The sequence below is a fragment of the Chelonoidis abingdonii genome, chromosome 6, assembly GCF_003597395.2.
Source record: "Chelonoidis abingdonii isolate Lonesome George chromosome 6, CheloAbing_2.0, whole genome shotgun sequence".
NCBI classification, from domain to species: Eukaryota; Metazoa; Chordata; order Testudines; family Testudinidae; genus Chelonoidis; species Chelonoidis abingdonii.
This window is the reverse complement of record NC_133774.1, coordinates 74,867,748-74,886,366: the sequence shown is the minus strand read 5'-3', so window position 1 is coordinate 74,886,366 and position 18,619 is coordinate 74,867,748. Positions and strand designations below refer to the sequence as shown.

The 18,619-nt window shown below is 42.5% G+C and overlaps 2 protein-coding genes across 4 annotated transcripts in view; one reads left to right on the top strand and one right to left on the bottom strand.

Annotated features, from left to right (window-relative positions):
- The window catches only part of AP3S1 (adaptor related protein complex 3 subunit sigma 1), a 42,488-nt gene extending 26,384 nt beyond the window's left edge, over positions 1-16,104 (bottom strand). For 2 of the 3 annotated variants that reach the window (XM_032789118.2, XM_032789119.2), the window contains exons 1-3: positions 15,897-16,103; positions 10,836-10,927; positions 6,017-6,128 (exon numbers count right to left, since the gene is read on the bottom strand). In XM_032789118.2, the coding sequence (XP_032645009.1) occupies positions 6,017-6,128; positions 10,836-10,927; positions 15,897-15,965 (273 nt within the window). In that variant the 5' untranslated portion in view covers positions 15,966-16,103. Of the gene's footprint in view, positions 1-6,016; positions 6,129-10,835; positions 10,928-15,896 lie in introns of all 3 variants that reach the window. The other variant, XM_075067167.1, reaches the window with a different exon arrangement.
- An 89-nt stretch (positions 16,105-16,193) lies between these two features.
- The window catches only part of ATG12 (autophagy related 12), a 6,269-nt gene continuing 3,843 nt past the window's right edge, over positions 16,194-18,619 (top strand). Inside the window, exons 1-2 of the mRNA XM_032789122.2 lie at positions 16,194-16,401; positions 16,801-16,937. Of these exons, the coding sequence (XP_032645013.1) occupies positions 16,233-16,401; positions 16,801-16,937 (306 nt within the window). The 5' untranslated portion in view covers positions 16,194-16,232. The remainder of the gene's footprint in view (positions 16,402-16,800; positions 16,938-18,619) is intronic.

The window sequence follows — 18,619 nt, the reverse complement described above, 5'->3', positions numbered from 1 at the left end:
TATGACAATTAACCCTTACAAAAAAAATCTTACATTTAACTGAATAGTAACCCCAACAAGGTGCCTCTTGTCTTCATGCTTAAGAAGTACTAATTGTCTTCATATAGTTAACTGTTAAGACACAAAATGTCTTCTACAACAGGGCAAGTTTACAAATGATTAGTTCATACGTTCAACTATTTAAACAATGTTTATAATGTGGCTCAGAGAAGCCAACTGACTGCCCAGGGGAAATTCTCTTAACTTCTGTGTGCCTCAAGGGGTTGTATATATAAAGGGTAGTTTTGTCTAGCATTTAGCCACAAGGAGAAAATAAAAAAGAAGTGTATCCTCTATCTAGAACAGTTATCCTGGCGTTATTCATGTTTAGAAGTTGGGGGTGAGGAAAAGCAGTTCTCCATAGCACAGACAACAAGATATTTCTAAAATTCTGACATTAAGACACTCATGTTGTGCCTTGAAAAATGTTCCTTTATACAAAATGACATTTGAAAATAAGGCACAAGAAGACAAGTGTCTTCAGTAGCAATTTTTATATTCACAGACAGGGGAATAGGAAAGGAGCAACAGAACAGTATTTCTCTCTTAAATTATCCCAACAACTAGGATCTCTCCTCACAACAGCCTTAGATCCATAACTTCAGTGGCTACTCTTAAAAAAAAATGATTTAATTAATGCAAATGTCAAGGTAGCATAATTAGTTATCTAAGACAATACAGAAAAGTTTTGGAAGATAACCACTGAAGCACAAAAACCTCTGTCTACACAGCATGATCATTAAACATTAAATACACTGGTAAATTAAGAGAAAACTATTACTTTTGCAGAGCCCCACAGCTGGAATTGTCACAAGATAAAGATTTCTATTAATAAATATTTGAAATGTTTCAGTCTTCTACTAGTGACAGCTGGGATTATGTGTGACACTGGTAGGGCAGAAACACAGAATCAGACTGTAAACAGGTTTATAACCTTTTATGTCATACTGATTTTTAAAAGTATTACTCTAGAATACAAGTTATAATAAGAGAGGTTAATTAAAATTAAGTTTTATTTTAAAGTCTCAGAATAACTGCATCAGTGGATAAAGTAAGAGCTAACATGCTTACAGCACAAAATTTATTTTAGAATCCAACATGTGCACCAAGAGATAAAAGCGCACCGATCTCAAACAAGGCAGTAATTGCTTCAGATGTAGTAGCACTTATGGGTCATAAGAACCTGGGGCTTCTTTCTCCTTAAGAGAAAAACCAGTTCAAAGGTACTATAGGGATGCCACTGCAGCTGAAACTAACTACAGGACATTAAATTAATCATGAAACTGACATTCAAGGAACTGCTGGCTATCAGGGCCGGCTTTAGGCCGACCCGGCCGATTCCGCCTAAGAGGGCCCCGCCCCTTAGGCCCCTTTTTAATTTTTACTCAGCCGGCAGTGCTCCGGGTCTTTGGCGGCACTTCAGCGGCAGGTCCTTTGCTCACCCCAGGTCTTCGGCAGTAGGTCCTTCAGTGCCGCAGAAGCCCCGGAGCGCCACCAGGTGAGTCATTCCTGCCAGGGCCCTGTCGAAACTATTCGAATCAGGCCCCGCACTTTCTAAAGCCAGCCCTGTTGGCTACCTACTGACTTTCACAAAGCAACTTCATAAAAAAAGGTTGAGCAACAATGCAGAAACAATGTGAGTCACAGAACTGAGAATTAAAAATGAACTCTGGAGTCAAATCTCAAACCAAGATCTGGTGACTAGAAATGTAGAAATAGTGTGTTTTCCATAACTAATTATGATCCAAAGTGAATTTCTAGCGCCCCCTTGTGCTTTACTTTTAGAATTACATGGACTATTACAGAGCAACAAAGAGTCCTGTGGCACCTTATAGACTAACAGAAGTATTGGAGTATAAGCTTAGGTGGGTGAATACCCACTTCATCAGACGCATGTGGTGGAAATTTCCAGAGACAGCTATAAATATGCAGGCAAGGATCAGTCTAGAGATAACGAGGTTAGTTCAATTAGGGAGGATGAAGCCCTCTTCTAGCAGTTGAGGTATGAACATGAAGGGAGGAGAAACTGCTTTTGTAGTTGGCTAGCCATTCACAGTCTTTGTTTAATCCTGAGCTGATGGTGTCAAATTTGCAAATGAACTGAAGTTCAGCAGTTCCCTGGACACACAATAGCAGATTTAAAGGTAGCCATCCTGCAGCAAAACAACTTCAGGACCAGACTCCAAAGAGAAACTATAAGGTGCTATAGGACTCTGCCACTTTTTACAGATACAGACTAACACGGCTACCCCCTCTGATACATGAACTATTACAATAAAGCTGTATTTTATTTTTTGTTTTAAATTTTACTCAAATATTAATAAACCTAAATACATACAATACTAAATATAGCATAAGCAATCAAAACATCAGCTTGTTCTTAGTATTCTGGTAAGACAAATTAAGAGTCCATTGTCAGCATCAGGGCCCACTGTGCTCAGCAACATACCAATACAGTCCTTGCCCTGAAGAGCTTCCATTCTACACAGACAAAAAGTCAGAGAAAAAGGACACAATACACAAGCAGAAGATTGGGAACTGAGGGACAGAATGACTAAATGACTTGCCCAAGATCACACAGGAAGTCCATGGCAGAGAAGGGAATTAAACCCATATCTCTGAAGCCCAGTGTTTTAGCCACACGACCATCCTTTCTCTTCTTGCATTAAATATTCACATTCTATTATAGCATTAACAGTTGAAAAAAACAGATAACTAATCAAATGCACCTAAAACACAGATACTATAAAACGATAAATTTATAAAAGAAATATTATGGAATGTCTACTTCAGAGCTAGAAAATCCTGTTTGTATTTGGTGTCAACAGACATACTTCAGGTTTTCTTAACTCAGGGTTTGGTGTGTTGCCAGATCTAGAAAGCACTAGCAAACCTCAAGAGAGATGAAGCCAGTCTGCCTGTGAAAGTGTTTTCATTGCAGTCCAAGCTGTAATGCCATCATTCAAACAGTTGGCTCAAGGTGATCTCTGATAGATGTATGGGACAATCATCCACACATTTAATACCTAGATGGTTTGACATTAGTAGTTACAGCAATAAATACATGCAGCAGCACCACACATGGGCTGACTTTGAATGAAACTTGGAAGCTCTAATAGTTCTTATAACAATCTATCTTCCTAGTGGAGCTGGTCAGCAAGAGCACATTACACTTAGGATAACCAGATGTCCCGATTTTACAGGGACAGTCCCGAATTGGGGGGCCTTTTTTTATATAGGCACCTATTACCCTCCCACCCCCTGTCCCAATTATTCACACTTGCCTTCTGATCACCCTAATTACACTTGTTCTACATAAACTACACTGACTTCCCCTCTGCCTCTGGGTGCAATCTGAAGTATCTGTTTTACTCTGTAAAACATTATATGGTTTAGGAGCTAGACGCTTTAGGGACCATATCATTCCCTGTGCACTATTAAAAACCGCTCAAGTCAGCTGAGGGGGGGCAGGGGGAGGTGTCAGACTGTGGAAATCACTCCCTCTGGTGGCCAGCCAAATTTGTCAGTTTTCAGGCAAATCTGTCAAATGGACATTAACTACAGTTGATTTTTTTACGTTTTCAATTTCATCAACCAGACGAAAGTTTTTTTGATTTCTGCCCAACTCTAACCTAAACTAAAAGGGCTGACCTCGTACTAGAGCCGGTCAGGAATTTTTCAACTAAGGCATTTTCTAATGAAAATGTTATTTGTTGAAATCAGATCTGCTGCAGGATAGGGCTGGTTCTGACGAACATCCTGTGACAAAAAAAGGTTTGAAAGTTCTGAAATTGCTGACATGTCCCCTGAATTTCAGTTCAAAATTTAAGTTAATTTACAGTAAAGGAAAAAGGTAAGTGAAATATTTTGAAGTTATCAAATGTTTCAACTGACCCAATGTGAATTTTTCCCCGGATTTCCAGTTTGTGAAAATCTGAGACAGAATTTTTGTCCCAAATTGGGACAGGAAAATTTTCTGAAATTTCAAAAGTTCTTCCAGAACAGGAAAATCATTCCCACCCAGCTCTACCTTGTATCTCACATGCCTGTTTGAATTAACATTAGGCTTTTTGGACCCCAGACTTGTTAAAGATTACAGTAAACTGTTGTCCCAAGACCTCTAAGTTTAGTGCCTCTAAAGATTGCAATACTTGCATGTTGTTTACCTCACTTTGCGTGGGTGCATCTATGGTCATAACAATTTGAGGTTAAGAAATTAAGAAATCCATCTTTGAGACCAAACTGCATTATGCCTCCCATAAAACTGCTGATTGCACAAATGCATCTTGCAAAGCTCTGTACAGTTTTTAACCGCTGAGATCTCAACATTCTTTTTGGGTACTTCATGGGGAATTGAGTCTTCGAAGTCACGAGTATACATAAGCGGTAAAATTTTCAGAAGTGCTAAGCTGACTTAGAAGCTTAAGTCTCACTGAAAGTCAAAAGGACTTGGCACCCAAGTTAGTTAGATTCTTTTGAAAGCCTGATGTGACTCTCCCTCACACTACCATGGCTCGCTGTTTGCCATGGTAAGTTTCATTTTACTTACTGTGGCTATAATATCATAAACTCTACCGAGAGAAAAAAACTGAATCAAGGCCTTGATTTCCTCTTGTAACACTTCAAGGGAGATTTAAGAATAACTCACATTTAACCCTGTAGACTTTACATGCCCAGTGATAATGATGCTAACAAACAGAACTCTCCCTTTTCTAGTTAATCACAAACACTGAAACAAAGCCTTTAAACCATTTGTATAGAGCCTTAAAAATGACTGTATACAAGAAGTGTAAAACTCATAATATTAAAATGTCTACAGTATTAAGGTGAAAGGTTTCACTAGTATGTCCTGCCATGAGAATCCTTTGAGGCAGAGACTAGAACCTGGAGAAACATGTACAGTATATCCTCTGAGTGAAAGTCAAAGATTAATATCCATGAAACACTCTGATCTGCTAAAGGTGACCTACAAAGCATTTATAAATATATTGTTTCCTTCACACAGTCCTAATTTGTTTATGTTTCCAAGCATTAGAGCTTCCACAGGGAAGATGTCAGATTGGTAGTGGGAGATGAAATGGTGTTCACAAAAACCCCTCTATCACAAGAAGTAATTCAACCTATGAAGAAGTTTGAGAACAAAGATTTAATGTTGATATTTTTATGATGGTTGCAGACCTACCTAAAGGTTTTAATATGCATAAAGCCATTGTCCTAAAGATACAAAAAGGAAACACAGGCTAGACAATGCCATCAGATAGTGGAATTATTGGGAGGTTGCTGAACATCATTGCTTACATATTAGAGCTCAGCAAGAAAGAAATCAGTTGGAATTGCATAAGTGGCCCTGCAAAATGCAAGTGATCAGACCACATAACTCAAGTGGTCTTTTCTGATTCTACTGTTTCTAATTAAGAATGAAGATGTATGTTTTGTAGATAAAGTGAATATGCAGAAATACATGAAAAGTTACATTAAATATTAATGTGCTGTTCTTCTTACTTTGTAAATATTTTAACACATTTGAGTAAGAAGATATGCTACAAAACAAAGCAAACTCTGTAGAGCAAACAGCTATGAAGAGATGATTCACTGTATGTGGTATCCAATAGCTTGCACAGTTCAGACACTACAAAATGCCAAAGTGAGCAAAGAGGAAACAAAAATCCAGGAAAACAGCCATTTGAACTGAATGAATCTGTTACCAAAACTAGACCTCAATTCTCTGCAAATCTGCAACAAAATATGGCAGTTTATAATTTAGGCTCATTACCTGTCAAATGAACTGTTTGCTTACCTAAACATTAATTTGGGAAAAAAAGAAAAGAACTTTCTCTAGTAATGGCAGGAAACTGTACAACGTTTAACACAAGTATGCTGTACTTTATTTTCAAGCAATTCAGAAAAAGGTAAGCCTGAAAGTAGAAACACCAAGTATCTTTAAAAATACGGAATTTCCTTTATAAACAACACTTACCTGTATTAGGTCTAAAATGCCAAGTTCACTTTCTGAAGAATCCACACAGAAGACAAAGTACAATGTGGCATAGTGTCGGTAGATTAGTTTGTTATCAGATCCACCTATTAGTCTAAATGAAGAGATAAGCCAGGTCAGTGTCAAGATAAGATGAGCAAAAACTCATTAACAGCAAATTATAAACTTTTCAGGATACCGTTTAAATTTAAATTACATTATGAAATAAGTATAGGTTGAAAATACTTCAGCCATTAACAGTATAATACAGAACCTCATAATTTAATGTAAAAGTGCTTTTGAAAAAAAACAAACCAAACCAATATGACAGCTTAAGTCTAAATTGTAATTACTGTTAGTAAATATCCTCAGAGACAGCAGTAAGCACATCGATATATGCACATACGCATCAGACCTATGGCAAACAGAGGAAGTGTGTCCTTATTGACCTAAGATGTGTGCAAGTTTCACTCCGTGACATTCTAGCAGGCACTGTGCAGAGAGTAAGGAATATTACTTAGAAGGGAGTCGCATGCTTCAAGCATCTTTCCCAGTCCCACCGAGGGAAGCGATTGAGAGGAATTGAAAAAATTTAAGTATGCATGCATTGAAGTTAGTGATTAGTACACATGGATTGCGCTGCTATTCACTTAAATCAAATGTATGGTCTTAGTGATAAACTGAATTAATACAACAGTTGTGCTACAGAATATCTGACATTACACAAAGTATGAGTGCACTGCACCCAAATGGTTGTATTACAATATTATAAGAGATACAGAAATTGAAATTCCTTATACTTCTCCTTAATCATCAAGTTAGTGAACTACAAAAGGAAGAGTTATCTTAAGTGAATCAATAGTGATATGCTTCAGCTCATCCTCTGTAGCCTCCCCCTGAGAGAAACTTTTAACTGCAGATATCACAAGGCATGTATCTCTCTTCTTTAGGTGGCTAAAAATTCTATCTTAAGCAACAACATGGCTCAAGTATAAAATGAAAATATTTTGTGGCACACGGATATACAGGTATTAAGCTGATGATTCTACACATTGGGGAAAAAGCCATTAAAAACTACTCCTAAACTGGATTTACAGAAGAAATCACCAGAGTCTAATGGATCACAAATCTGCAGAAAACAATGATCCCTCTAATTTTCTATTCTTTATTTGTAAATTAAAACTATTAAGAACCTTTAGAATACCTGCACTTCCCACACAGCTTCACATTAATGCTTGAAAATACTAGTCCCCTGCTCTCAAATATCTAAACAAAAAATGTACAGAGTTTTCGTGATTTGCAAGCAAACTAAAACAAAAACAAATGCAAAGTAAAGGTTGATATTGTGTCCTTAAATTTATGACAATTAACTAGACATTGCAGTGAATGTGAAGTTGTTTCACTCATTGCTAGAACCCCCAAAATGTGCAAATTGCTCTATAGAGATACAGGAAGACAGTCTCTGCTGTGAAGAGCTGTATCAAAACGAGACTTGAAGAAGGGAAACAAAAGTTGAGCTTGTGCTACCCACCTCCAGACTTTTGCCCTTTTTTTTTTTTTTTTAAGGGGGGCGGGGAGGGCGCTTCTTCATGATATATAAAAAAAAAAAATGCCTGAAAGGGTGGGCTTTTACTCTGTGGGGGTTTTTTAAACATTAAAAATTCAGGTCCTGTCCAGCCTGGAAGACTATGCTAACTGGAGAACTACTACAATGACACTTCCAAGAGTGAAGAGCGCAAAACTGGAATAATTAAGAGGAGAAAGGATTGTTAGTCAAAACGTTAGGCCTTATCTTAACTAGGAAAACAGGTCATGGTTGGTATCACGGTAGCTACCACAACTTTGACCATGACTGTGCTCCAAGTATAAACATAGCTTTTAAAACGTTAACTAGCTTTAGTCAACCATAGCTCCCCCCATACAGGAATTTAGCTAGTTAACTTGTGTGTTAAGTGTCAAAAGTGGTTTACAAAGAGACCAAAATCATGACAGCTAAAACAATGTCAATCATGACCTCTTTTTCCAAAAACTGTGTTTTTGTTAAGATCTATGTAATTTCAATTACTAAAATTTTGAATGAAGGGGTCTTTTATTACAGCACAACTGTTAATGTGTGAGAACTCACAACAAACATGCTTTAAGATCACAAGGGGTAAAAAAAACCTGACATTTTTACCTTGAAAAAATTCTACCTTAAAAATCCGAACACCATTTCAGCGCTGACAACATCTGTCATCAAAAATATCTGCCTCCCTATCAATCAGCCACCTCAATACACCAGAGGAAAACACACCACAGTTTTAACCAAAGGTCAAAAATATGCTTTATTTAAACACCAGGATCAGAGTGCACAATTAAACTAGGAAAAACAGCCATGTTTTAAAACACATTAGCTAAACACATACTGTAAACAAGAATTTGACCTAGTGTAGACAGGGCAAGTCATGCTTAAAAACCTGCTAAATGGGGGAAGCCTAGGGTTGACCATGGCCAGCAAACACAACCTGCTGTCTACACTGTGCAAAAGACCCACTTTTAAAAATGTGTTTGCTAACACGGTTTTTAAAACAATCATTTTTCTTAGTCCAGACCTGCTCTACAGCACTGTTTTTCAAATCGTGGGTCGCGACCCAATACTGGGTCACAGCATGTCAGGTATTGGATCACCTTGCTCTGGTCAGCATTGCAGACTGGAACATTAAAAGCCCCGTTGGCGGTGCTGCCCAGCTAAGGTAGGCTAGTGCCTACCTTTTCTGACACCGTGCTGTGTCCCAGAAGTGACTAGCAGCAGGTCCAGCTTCTAGGCAGGTGGGCCACGAGGCTCCACACGCTGCCCCCACCCTGAGCACTGTTCCCAATGGGAACTGGGGGAAAAGCAGTGCCTGCGGGCAAGAGCCACACATAGTCGCTTGTGTGCCTCCACCCAGGAGCCGGACCTACTGCTGGCCCCTTCTAGGGCGCAGCGTGGTCTGCGGTGCCAGGACTGGTAGGAAGCCTGCCTTAGCATCCCAGCTGCGCCACTGACCGGGAGCCGCCGGAGGCAAGTCTGTGCCCCAATCCCCTGCCCCAGTCCCGAGCCCCCCCAGACCTGAAGCCCTTCCTGCACCCCAAACCGCTCATCCCCAGCCTCAACTCAGAGCCTGCAACCCCAACCCACAGCTCTAACTCACTCCTGCATCCCAACCCTCTGCCCCAGCCCTGAGTGCCCCCCCAACCTGGAACCCCTTCTTGCACTCCAAACCCCTCATCCCCAACTCCCCCTGAGCCTGCACCCCTAGCCCAGAGCCCTGACCCCCTCCCGCACCCCAACCCTCTGCCCCAGCCCTGAGTGCCCCTCCAACCTGGAACCCCTTCTTGCACTCCAAACCCCTCATCCCCAACTCCCCCTGAGCCTGCACCCCTAGCCCAGAGCCCTGACCCCCTCCCGCACCCCAACCCTCTGCCCCAGCCCTGAGTGCCCCTCCAACCTGGAACCCCTTCTTGCACTCCAAACCCCTCATCCCCAACTCCCCCTGAGCCTGCACCCCTAGCCCAGAGCCCTGACCCCCTCCTGCACCCCAACCCTTGCTGCAGCCTTGACCCCACCCCAAACCCGGAGCCCCTCCTGCACTCCCACCCCCTCATCCCCAGCCACAGCCCAACCCCCTACCCCAGCCCAGAGCCCCCTCCCACACCCTGAACCCTTCATTCCCGGATCCAATTCACAGCCCTCAACCCCGCACCCCAACCCTCTGCTCCAGCCCTGAGCTCCTCCCACACCCCTCATCCCCAGCTCCGTTGTGTCACGGGCATCAACAGTTTTCATCAGTTAGGTCCCCAGAAAAAAAGTTTGAAACCACTGCTCTACAGAACAGCAAACTTGGACTCTGGCAGAAAGCCACTGGAATCTTTAGGCCAGGAACCCTCTACCAAGGGCACACAGCATTTAAATATTAGGCACTCAGGCCTAAGCACTCAGCAGAAGAGCTGCCATTGATTTCAAGTTTCGCAATGGTGTAGTGCAGGGGTGGCAAATCTGTGGCTCTGGAGCCACATGCAGCTCCTTGTACAGGCATCGACTCCGAGGCTGGAGCTACAGGCGCTAATTTTCCAATGTGCTCACTGCTCAATCCCTGGCTCTGCCACTGGCCATGCCCCCACTCCACCCCTTCCTGCTCCCTTCCCTGTGCCTGCTGTGCCCTCACTCCCCCCACCCACCCTCCTGGCAGAGCCTCCTGCATGCTACGAAACAGCTGATCAGGAGGTGTGGGGAGGGAGGGAAAGGTGCTGATTGGCGGGGCTGCCGGTGCGTGGGAGGCACTGGGGGTGGAGGGGGCTGCTGACATATTTCTGTGGCTCTTTGGCAATGCACACTGGTAAATTCTGACTCCTTCTCAGGCTCAGGTTGGCCACCCCGGTGTAGTGAAACAGTCTCTTAGGTTGACCTCAAGGCTTTAGCTGGGCTTTGGGAATATAGTTAGGTGCCATCTAGGCTTCTATATATTTTTTTCTGTATTGTCTCTGGATCAGGGACAGGTGTGTTGCAACCATATCCCCTAATTAAGTTACAGCTGTACAATAGACACGGCCCTAGAAGAAATATTTTGTTAAAGTTAGAGAACACTTTATAACAGAAGTAGTTATAGCTACTTAACTGTAACAGTGTATTTAGTACCAATATATAATGGAGACGGGTGTATGGCTTTTCTTACGGGTGCATTAGAAATATTTAGACAGAAATTTAACTAAATTACTGCTTTAAAATATGGTACTCTTGAAGCTTTTTGTGACATCCTTTGCTGTTCAATAATACTAGAAATTTCTGATAAATTTTAATACTTACAAGCCCCCTTCTAGGAAATTACAAACATTTTCATCACGTTTGGATACCAAATGGAAAGTTTCTCTGATAATTTGTTGCTGTGTATCTTCACTCTGTGAAAAAAAAATATATATTTTACTATCAGACTAAAGTGGATTAGTTAACAGTAATTTATATTTATAGCTTATATAGTTTGCCTCTGTTTACTAACAGCACTACCAAGACAATCAGCTTTGTTGCCTTCTAATCAGGCACCACAAGTCCATACCATTCAGGATACATCACTCTCACAGGTCTTGGGAGACAGGCCCGTCCTTGCTTACAGACAGCCCCCAAACTTGAAGCAAACACTCACCAGCAACCACACACCACACAACAAAAACACTAACTCAGGAACCCATCCCTGCAACAAAGCCCGTTGCCAACTCTGTCCATGTATCTATTCAGGACCTAATCATATCAGCCACACTATCAGAGGCTCGGTCACCTGCACATCTACAAATGTGATATATGCCATCATGTGCCAGCAATGTCCCTCTGCCATGTATACTGGCCAAACCGGACAATCTCTATGTAAAAGACTAAATGGACACAAATCAGACAACAAGAATTATAACATTCAAACACCAGTCAGAGAACACTTCAATCTCCCTGGGAACTTGATTACAAACCTAAAGTCGCAATATTACAACAAAAAAACTTCAAAAACAGACTCCAACGACAGACTGCCGAATTGGAATTAATTTGCAAGCTGGACACGATTAAATTAGGCTTGAATAAAGACTGGGAGTGGATGGGTCATTACACAAAGTAAAATTATTTCCCCATGACAAAGAACCTGTTGTTCGACTGAACTGTGGGGTTTTGGCCTAATTCCAGTGACAGGTGTTGCTGTAATGATGCAAAACACTAGTGTAGACAAGGAAAGCTGGTTTTGCACAGTGCAGCTCACCTCAATTTCAAGCACAGGGTGAACTGCATTGGTGCACAGTGTGGCTACGTTCTGGGCCAAAATTAAGTAATATATTGTGAACATACTGTTAGGTAAACTAAAATAAACAAAAAAAGACTTATCACAGTGCCTAGGCTAGGGCATACTAAACGAGTTGTAGATGTGTAGAAGGAAACTGTAAACAAAGCAGCGATCATCCACACACATTTATTCAAAATAACAGTAACTACAGTACAACCTGAGTTATGAACACCAGAGATATGAATTGACCAGTCAACCACATACCTCATTTGGAACTGGAAATACACAATCAGGCAGCAGCAGAGACCAAAAAAAAGCAAATACAGTACAGTAGTGTTAAATATAAACTACTTAAAAAATAGTGAAAGTAGCATTTTTCTTCTGCAAACTAAAGTTTCAAAACTGTATTAAGTTGATGTTCAGCTGTAAACTTTTGAAAGAACAACCATAACACTTTGTTCAGAGTTATCAACAACCTCCATTCCCAAGCTGTTCGTAACTCTAAGATTCTACCGTACATTCTACTGTTACTAAACTATGGATCAAAGTAATTAGTGTTTTCATCTGATGAAGTGGGTATTACCCACGAAAGCTCATGATCCAAAACGTCTGTTAGTCTATAAGGTGCCACAGGATTCTCTGCTGCTTTTAGTGTTTTACTGTTGCTGCAAGATTATTGGAATTGTGAAGCTTTTAAATGCTCCCACAATTTTACTGCTCCTCAGGCAAAATAATCCTACCTAACAGGACACAGCAACAAGTCTATGTCAGGTGAGAGCAACCCCACTGTCCTTCAGTTCTTTGGAAAATGCAGCTCAGAAAAAGGCAGGCAACCACAAAACCATCCCCCTGCTTTTCCCAGCGCTGCTGCAGTTGCAGCAGGTCTGGACAATAGCAAGGAGACACACACACACAAATCAGCGATGAAATAAATCTTAGGATAGGAAAGAGAAAATAGTAGTGAACTGCTTCATTTTAGTAAGAGTTTCCTATATTCAAATCCCTTTCTGCTACCAATCCAAGTAACAATCACCATAAGATTGACAGATAAAAGAAAATAACAAAATCTCTTCCCTAAAACTTCTGAAATCCCCCATTTGAAATTGGGAAGAGGAAAAGGAAGATTCACACACACACAAAATGAAGTTAAAGTCTTACAGACATAGCCAGCCTGAAACTCTTCACATACACGTTAATTTTGAAATGGCAATTCAAGATAATCAGTTTGCTGAATGATAGGTGCTAAGAAGAGAGAGTGGGTTTCTTGACCCATGTTATAGTTTCTCCAGCTTCTCTTTCCCAGGGTAGGGGACGAAATTCTCTCACTCAGAGAGAGTGGTTTTCTGCCAGCAATGTACTCATTTATTAAACACTGGCAGTGCAACCCAATGACCGATAGTAGTCATTTCTGCAAAGGTATGTCCTTGATAAAACATAGTTTTAACATATGAAGTTATATAATTCTGAACAATGCAACCTTTGTGTATTTGACTGACTAGCTATAGATGACAAAAGTGAAATTTTTTCAATTGGTACTACTTTTAATATCTATATTTATGTAATTTTGCTAAAGACAAGAATGTTCTTGTGTATTTCTCCACACCCAATGGTAACTCCACAGTTTGGAAATACAGCACACAGCTTAAAAGATTATCCTTTAGTTTTATCCTAGGATAACTTTTTTGTTTTGTTAATTCCTCGATCAAGCCTGTGGTAGTAATTCCTAACTCCAAGCACATATTTACACAGAATTTTGCACAAACGTCACTTTCAGCTAGTAAGAAATTCATTTTCTCACAGATTAAAAAAATATACGTGCATCTGCTGCTGTTCATTTATTTTTTTCCCTTTGTATGAGAAACATCACTTTTCTAATACTATAGGAGTTTACAGAAAAAAAATTTGCTGACTGACCTCTACCAAAGGCCTTAAGCCTTTTCTCACCTCAATACTAGCACCTCTGTCACTAAAGAGACACATAAAGCTGCACAAGAGATAAAGAAAGGAGCGTAAAAAAACTCTCCAAAGCATATTGTCTATGATTTTAATTCTTTTTTCAATATTTTAGACAATTACCATGAATCTGCAGTAATGGCTCCACAGTTAAAGCTGTAAATCACTTTTATTGGAAGTCAGAATTCTACATTCTTTCACCTTTAAAATAAGTTAAAATAAATTTTGTTTTGAAATTGAACTGTTTATGACAGAAGTAGTGCATGAATGATTTTTGGTCAAACAAAACTGTCTGGGGGGAGGGGAGGAGAGCTTGAAAGCTTCTGTTTTTTCTTGTAAAGTCATCTCTCCAAAAAACCCACTTAGTTTAGAATAATTATTTAACAGTACTGGACATAAGATGGTCAGTATTATTTCATATACAGGCTGGTGCAATATTTTGGAATGGTGTGCAAAAAGGAACAGCAGATGGCTGAGCTCTGTGTCTTTATAAATTTGGCCAGCTGTGAATCAACTAGGTTATAAGAGGTTAAAAAAGTACTTTGGGAAACGTAATTGATTTGAATATATTTTCCTGTATTTCAATGAAGAACATAACGTCTCTACATCACATCTCTAATTTTAAGACAGTACGGCATATCAGATGAAAGCAGTATAAACCACATTAACACTCATCATGATATTTAAATTAATTTTAATTTTTTAAAGAATTATGATTCAAACACCTTAAACAGACATAACTATTTTAAATGAGTATTTAAGACTATTGCTTTAATTTCTGAAATACTAGAAACCCATAGTTCCAATAAAATCCTTAACATGAAACCCATTAACAGTGTCCATCCTCTGTCTGTCCAACATCCTCTTACCTAAGTTCCCGCTAAGTCCTCTTTCTCCGCCGCAGCCCCAGGGCAGTCTGCACCCCAAACCACTCATCCCCAGGCCCCACCCTAGAGCCCACATCCCCAGCCAGAGCCCTCACCACTCCCCACCCCCGAGCTCCCTCCTACACTCCAAACCCCTCAGCCCTACCACCACCACACATCATCTCCATATTAGTGTACATTACAAAATGCATTCAGCACATGGATGGAGGGTGACCAGATGTCCCGATTTTACAGGAACAGTCCCGATTTTTGGGTCTTTTTCTTATATAGGTTCCTATTACCCCCACCCCATCCCGATTTTTCACATTTGCTGTCTGGTCACCCTACATGGATGTAAAAAATTAGAGGGAACATTGCCTTTTACCCCAACTCATAAGAGATCCTGAGTTACCAAATTTGGATATGAATTAGACCCCACCCTCCAAAAAAATTAAAAGGTGGTCGGAATTGGGTATTTAGCTCAGGTCCAGGTCTGCATATAATCGATGTCCTGGAAAATCATCCCGGTTTATCACATATTCAGTATAAATCAGTGTTACTGGGAGCCTCAGTATCGGTCACACATGACTTTGGCTAATTTACACTGCCATAATCAACTACTGCATTGTAGATACAGTTCTAAGCTCTAGACTACACTATGGGTATGTCAGATAGGGCTGTGATTTGTATCATTATACTGATACTATTTTAAGCCCACTATGGATGTAGGTATAACAGTACAAAGGTGCCTAAAACTGGTATAACTGCATCTACACTGGGGGTTACTGCTTTAATTATACTCGTACAGTCTAAACAATAAGACTTCCTAGTGCAGACAAGCCCAAATCAGAGATGGGCTACCAACCCCAAAGAGGCTCAGAGCACATCAATGCCTCCTGACACGAAGATCCTCCAACATCCAACCACCTACCAGTGAGAAGTCGCCACCCAGCCTGCATCAGCCACCCTGCACAAGAGCCGCCTGGACCCATAGCTCAGGCCGGTAGGTGCTAGGAAGAGGGCAGAGTGACAAGGGATCACCTCTGAGCTGCGCTCCCACAGGCCTGCGGGCTAATAACTGCACCGTCCCCCAGAGCAGCGGCTACACCCTGATGGGGAAGGCAGCCCAAAGCACAGACCCACTGCCCTTCCCCACTCCTCGCTACTGCCCCCATCCCCATCCCCGCCCCCACCCCGCCTCTCAACAGCCTCCTGAGGCCCAGGCCTGGCCGCACTCAGAGAGAGACCCCCTTGTCCCTAGCCCCTAGGCCCCGCCCGCGCGCCCCGTACATAGCGCTGGTAGAACTTGGAGAGCCGGGGTTTGCCGTGGTTGTTGAAGATGAGGATCGCTTTGATCATGATGAGACGGCGGGAGGAAGCCGCTCCAGCTGGCCGGTCACTGCGAGCTCTGCCCCTCCCCCTTCACACTAGCAGCAGCTCCCCCACTATTCGTCCACAGAGCGGAAACAGAACCGTTCCCGCTACCCACGTGACACCGAGTCACCGCCTCATCGCTATTGTCAACATCCGCCAGGAGTAGTGCCCTGCGGTCACGTGCTCTCAGTGGCCGCCGCCAGGAGTTAATATGGTTCACGTCACGTCCGCCCTTACTTGCTTGTAAGCAGTATGGCGGAAGTGGAGGAGCAGCTACCTCTCTCTCCTCAGGATGGTGGCCGAGGCGAGTGTGGAGAAGAGCCCCCGGATGGGGGAGCTGCGGTGGGGGTTTCCGAGACGGCTCCCCCTTCAGCCGGCTCCCCGGTGACCGAGGAACCTGCCGAGGACACCAAGAAGAAAAGTAATAGAAAAAGGAATTATTACCCTGGGGCGGGGCGAGAACGGTGATCGCTCTGATTGCCAGGCGCATTGGCCAATCGGGGGAAAGAGTGAGCTGCCTTTCTCTGCTAGCTTAACCAATTAGGAAAAGGCAGAGGATATGGTGGTGTGGGCGGGGGAATGCTCCAGGCCTTTTGTACGGGCGCGTTGGTATCTCCCGGCCGCGGGTGGGACAGCAGGACAGCGGCCAATAGCATGTCCCGGCTCGAAGGGGTGGGCGGGATTGGGTCTGTAGCTGCTGAGCTGTGTGTGAAGTGGGCGGCTTATGCCTGGGGGCGGGGCTCCTGCCTTGGCAACAGGTGCGCGGGGCCTGTTTGCCTTCGCTGCCTCCCACCGCGCCCTGTGTCTGCTCTCGCCCTAGTTGACGTCCTGCTGAAGGCTGTGGGGGACACGCCGATCATGAAGACCAAGAAGTGGAGCGTGGAGAGGACCCGCACCATCCAGGGGCTCGTTGACTTCATCAAAAAGTTCCTCAAGCTGGTGGCCTCGGAGCAGCTGGTACGTGACCTGACTTGTCTACTCCCAAGCCGGGGAAGGATGCGGCTGGTACTGGGGCTGCTTGGTGTCACGTAGACGTGCCAGGGTGAAAAAGGGGGTAGCAGTGAGATGATGAAGTGCGGGACGTGTGGAGCTGGCAAGGCTGCAATCAGCGATGGCATCATGTTGCCTGCTTCTTAATTGTGTAAGTTGCTTTGTGTGATGATGAGGTAACTCTCCACAGGGAACCTGAGAACAAAAAAAATTTGTTGTACTTGCTGACTATGGAGCCTGTACCGGCATAGCTATGATAGCATCACCCCAGAGGATAGACACAACCTGCACTAGAGAAGGGTTTTTTCCATTAGTGTAGGAACACCAGCTCCAAAAACAAAGTTAGCTACTTTACCAGAAGCATTTTTCCATTGACGTAGCCGTGTCTACATTGGGGTGAGGTTAGCCTATTTATGCTAAGCACAAACTCTACTGTCTAACAGAAAGTGAAATACACATATAATAAAACATAAGGAAAACACACATCATTGTAGTGCATACAGGAAAAATATCTAAAAAACCTTATATTAAATAAAAGCTATTGCATTTCCTTATGCATTTGTATAGTGCCTAGCACACTGAGGTCCCCGGGCTCCTAGGCACTATGGCAGGGGTCGGCAACCTTTCAGAAGTGGTGTGCTGAATCTTCATTTATTCACTCTAATATAAGGTTTTGTGTGCCAGTAATACATTTTAACGTTTTTAGAAGGTCTCTTTCTCTTAATCTATAATATATAACTAAACTATTGCTATATGTAAAGTAAATAAGATTTTTAAAATGTTTAAGAAGCTTCATTTAAAATTAAATTAAAATGCAGAGCCCTCCTGACCAGTGGCCAGGACCCAGGCAGTGTGAGTGCCACATGAAAATCAGTTCACATGCCGCCTTCGGCACGCATGCCATAGGTTGCCTTCTACACTATGGTAATACAAATGATAAATAATAATATAGATAGATATATCTATGGTCTTACCATCAGGCTCAGGCACTCTTGTTTCCCTGGAGGCCAGTTCCTGGTTTTCTTTTAATATACTTAGGGCTGGTCTACACGGGGGGAATTGGCATAAAATACGCAACTTCAGCTATGAGAATAGGTTGACTTACTGCAGTGTCATAAAATCATAGAATATCAGAGTTGGAAGGGACCTCAGGAGGTCATCAAGTCCAGCCCCCTGCTCAAAGGACCAATCCCCAGACACATTTTTACCCCAGTTCCCTAAATGGCCCCCTCAAGGATTGAGCTCATCACCCTGGGTTTAGCAGGCCAGTGCTCAAACCACTGGCTATCCCTCCCCTGCTTCACTGCTATGGCGCACAGTACTCTTCTCAGAGAGGTGGAGTACTGAAGTCGACTGGAGAGCACTCTGCTGTCGATTTAACAGGCCTTCGGTAGAGAAGGAAGCAGGGGGCAAAAGAGGCAGCAGCCCCAGGGCCTGGCAATTTAAAAGGGCCCGGGGCTCCCGGCCGCTGCTACTGACGACGCAGGGCGCAGGCTGGGCAGCGCAGAAGGGCTGTGTCATAAGTAGATAGGTAAGGGTTAATTTTATTTTACCTGTAAAGGGTGAACAAAGGGAACCAAACACCTGACCAGAGGACCAATCAGAAAACCGGATTTTTTGAAAGTCAGGGGCGGGAATTGGGGACTCTG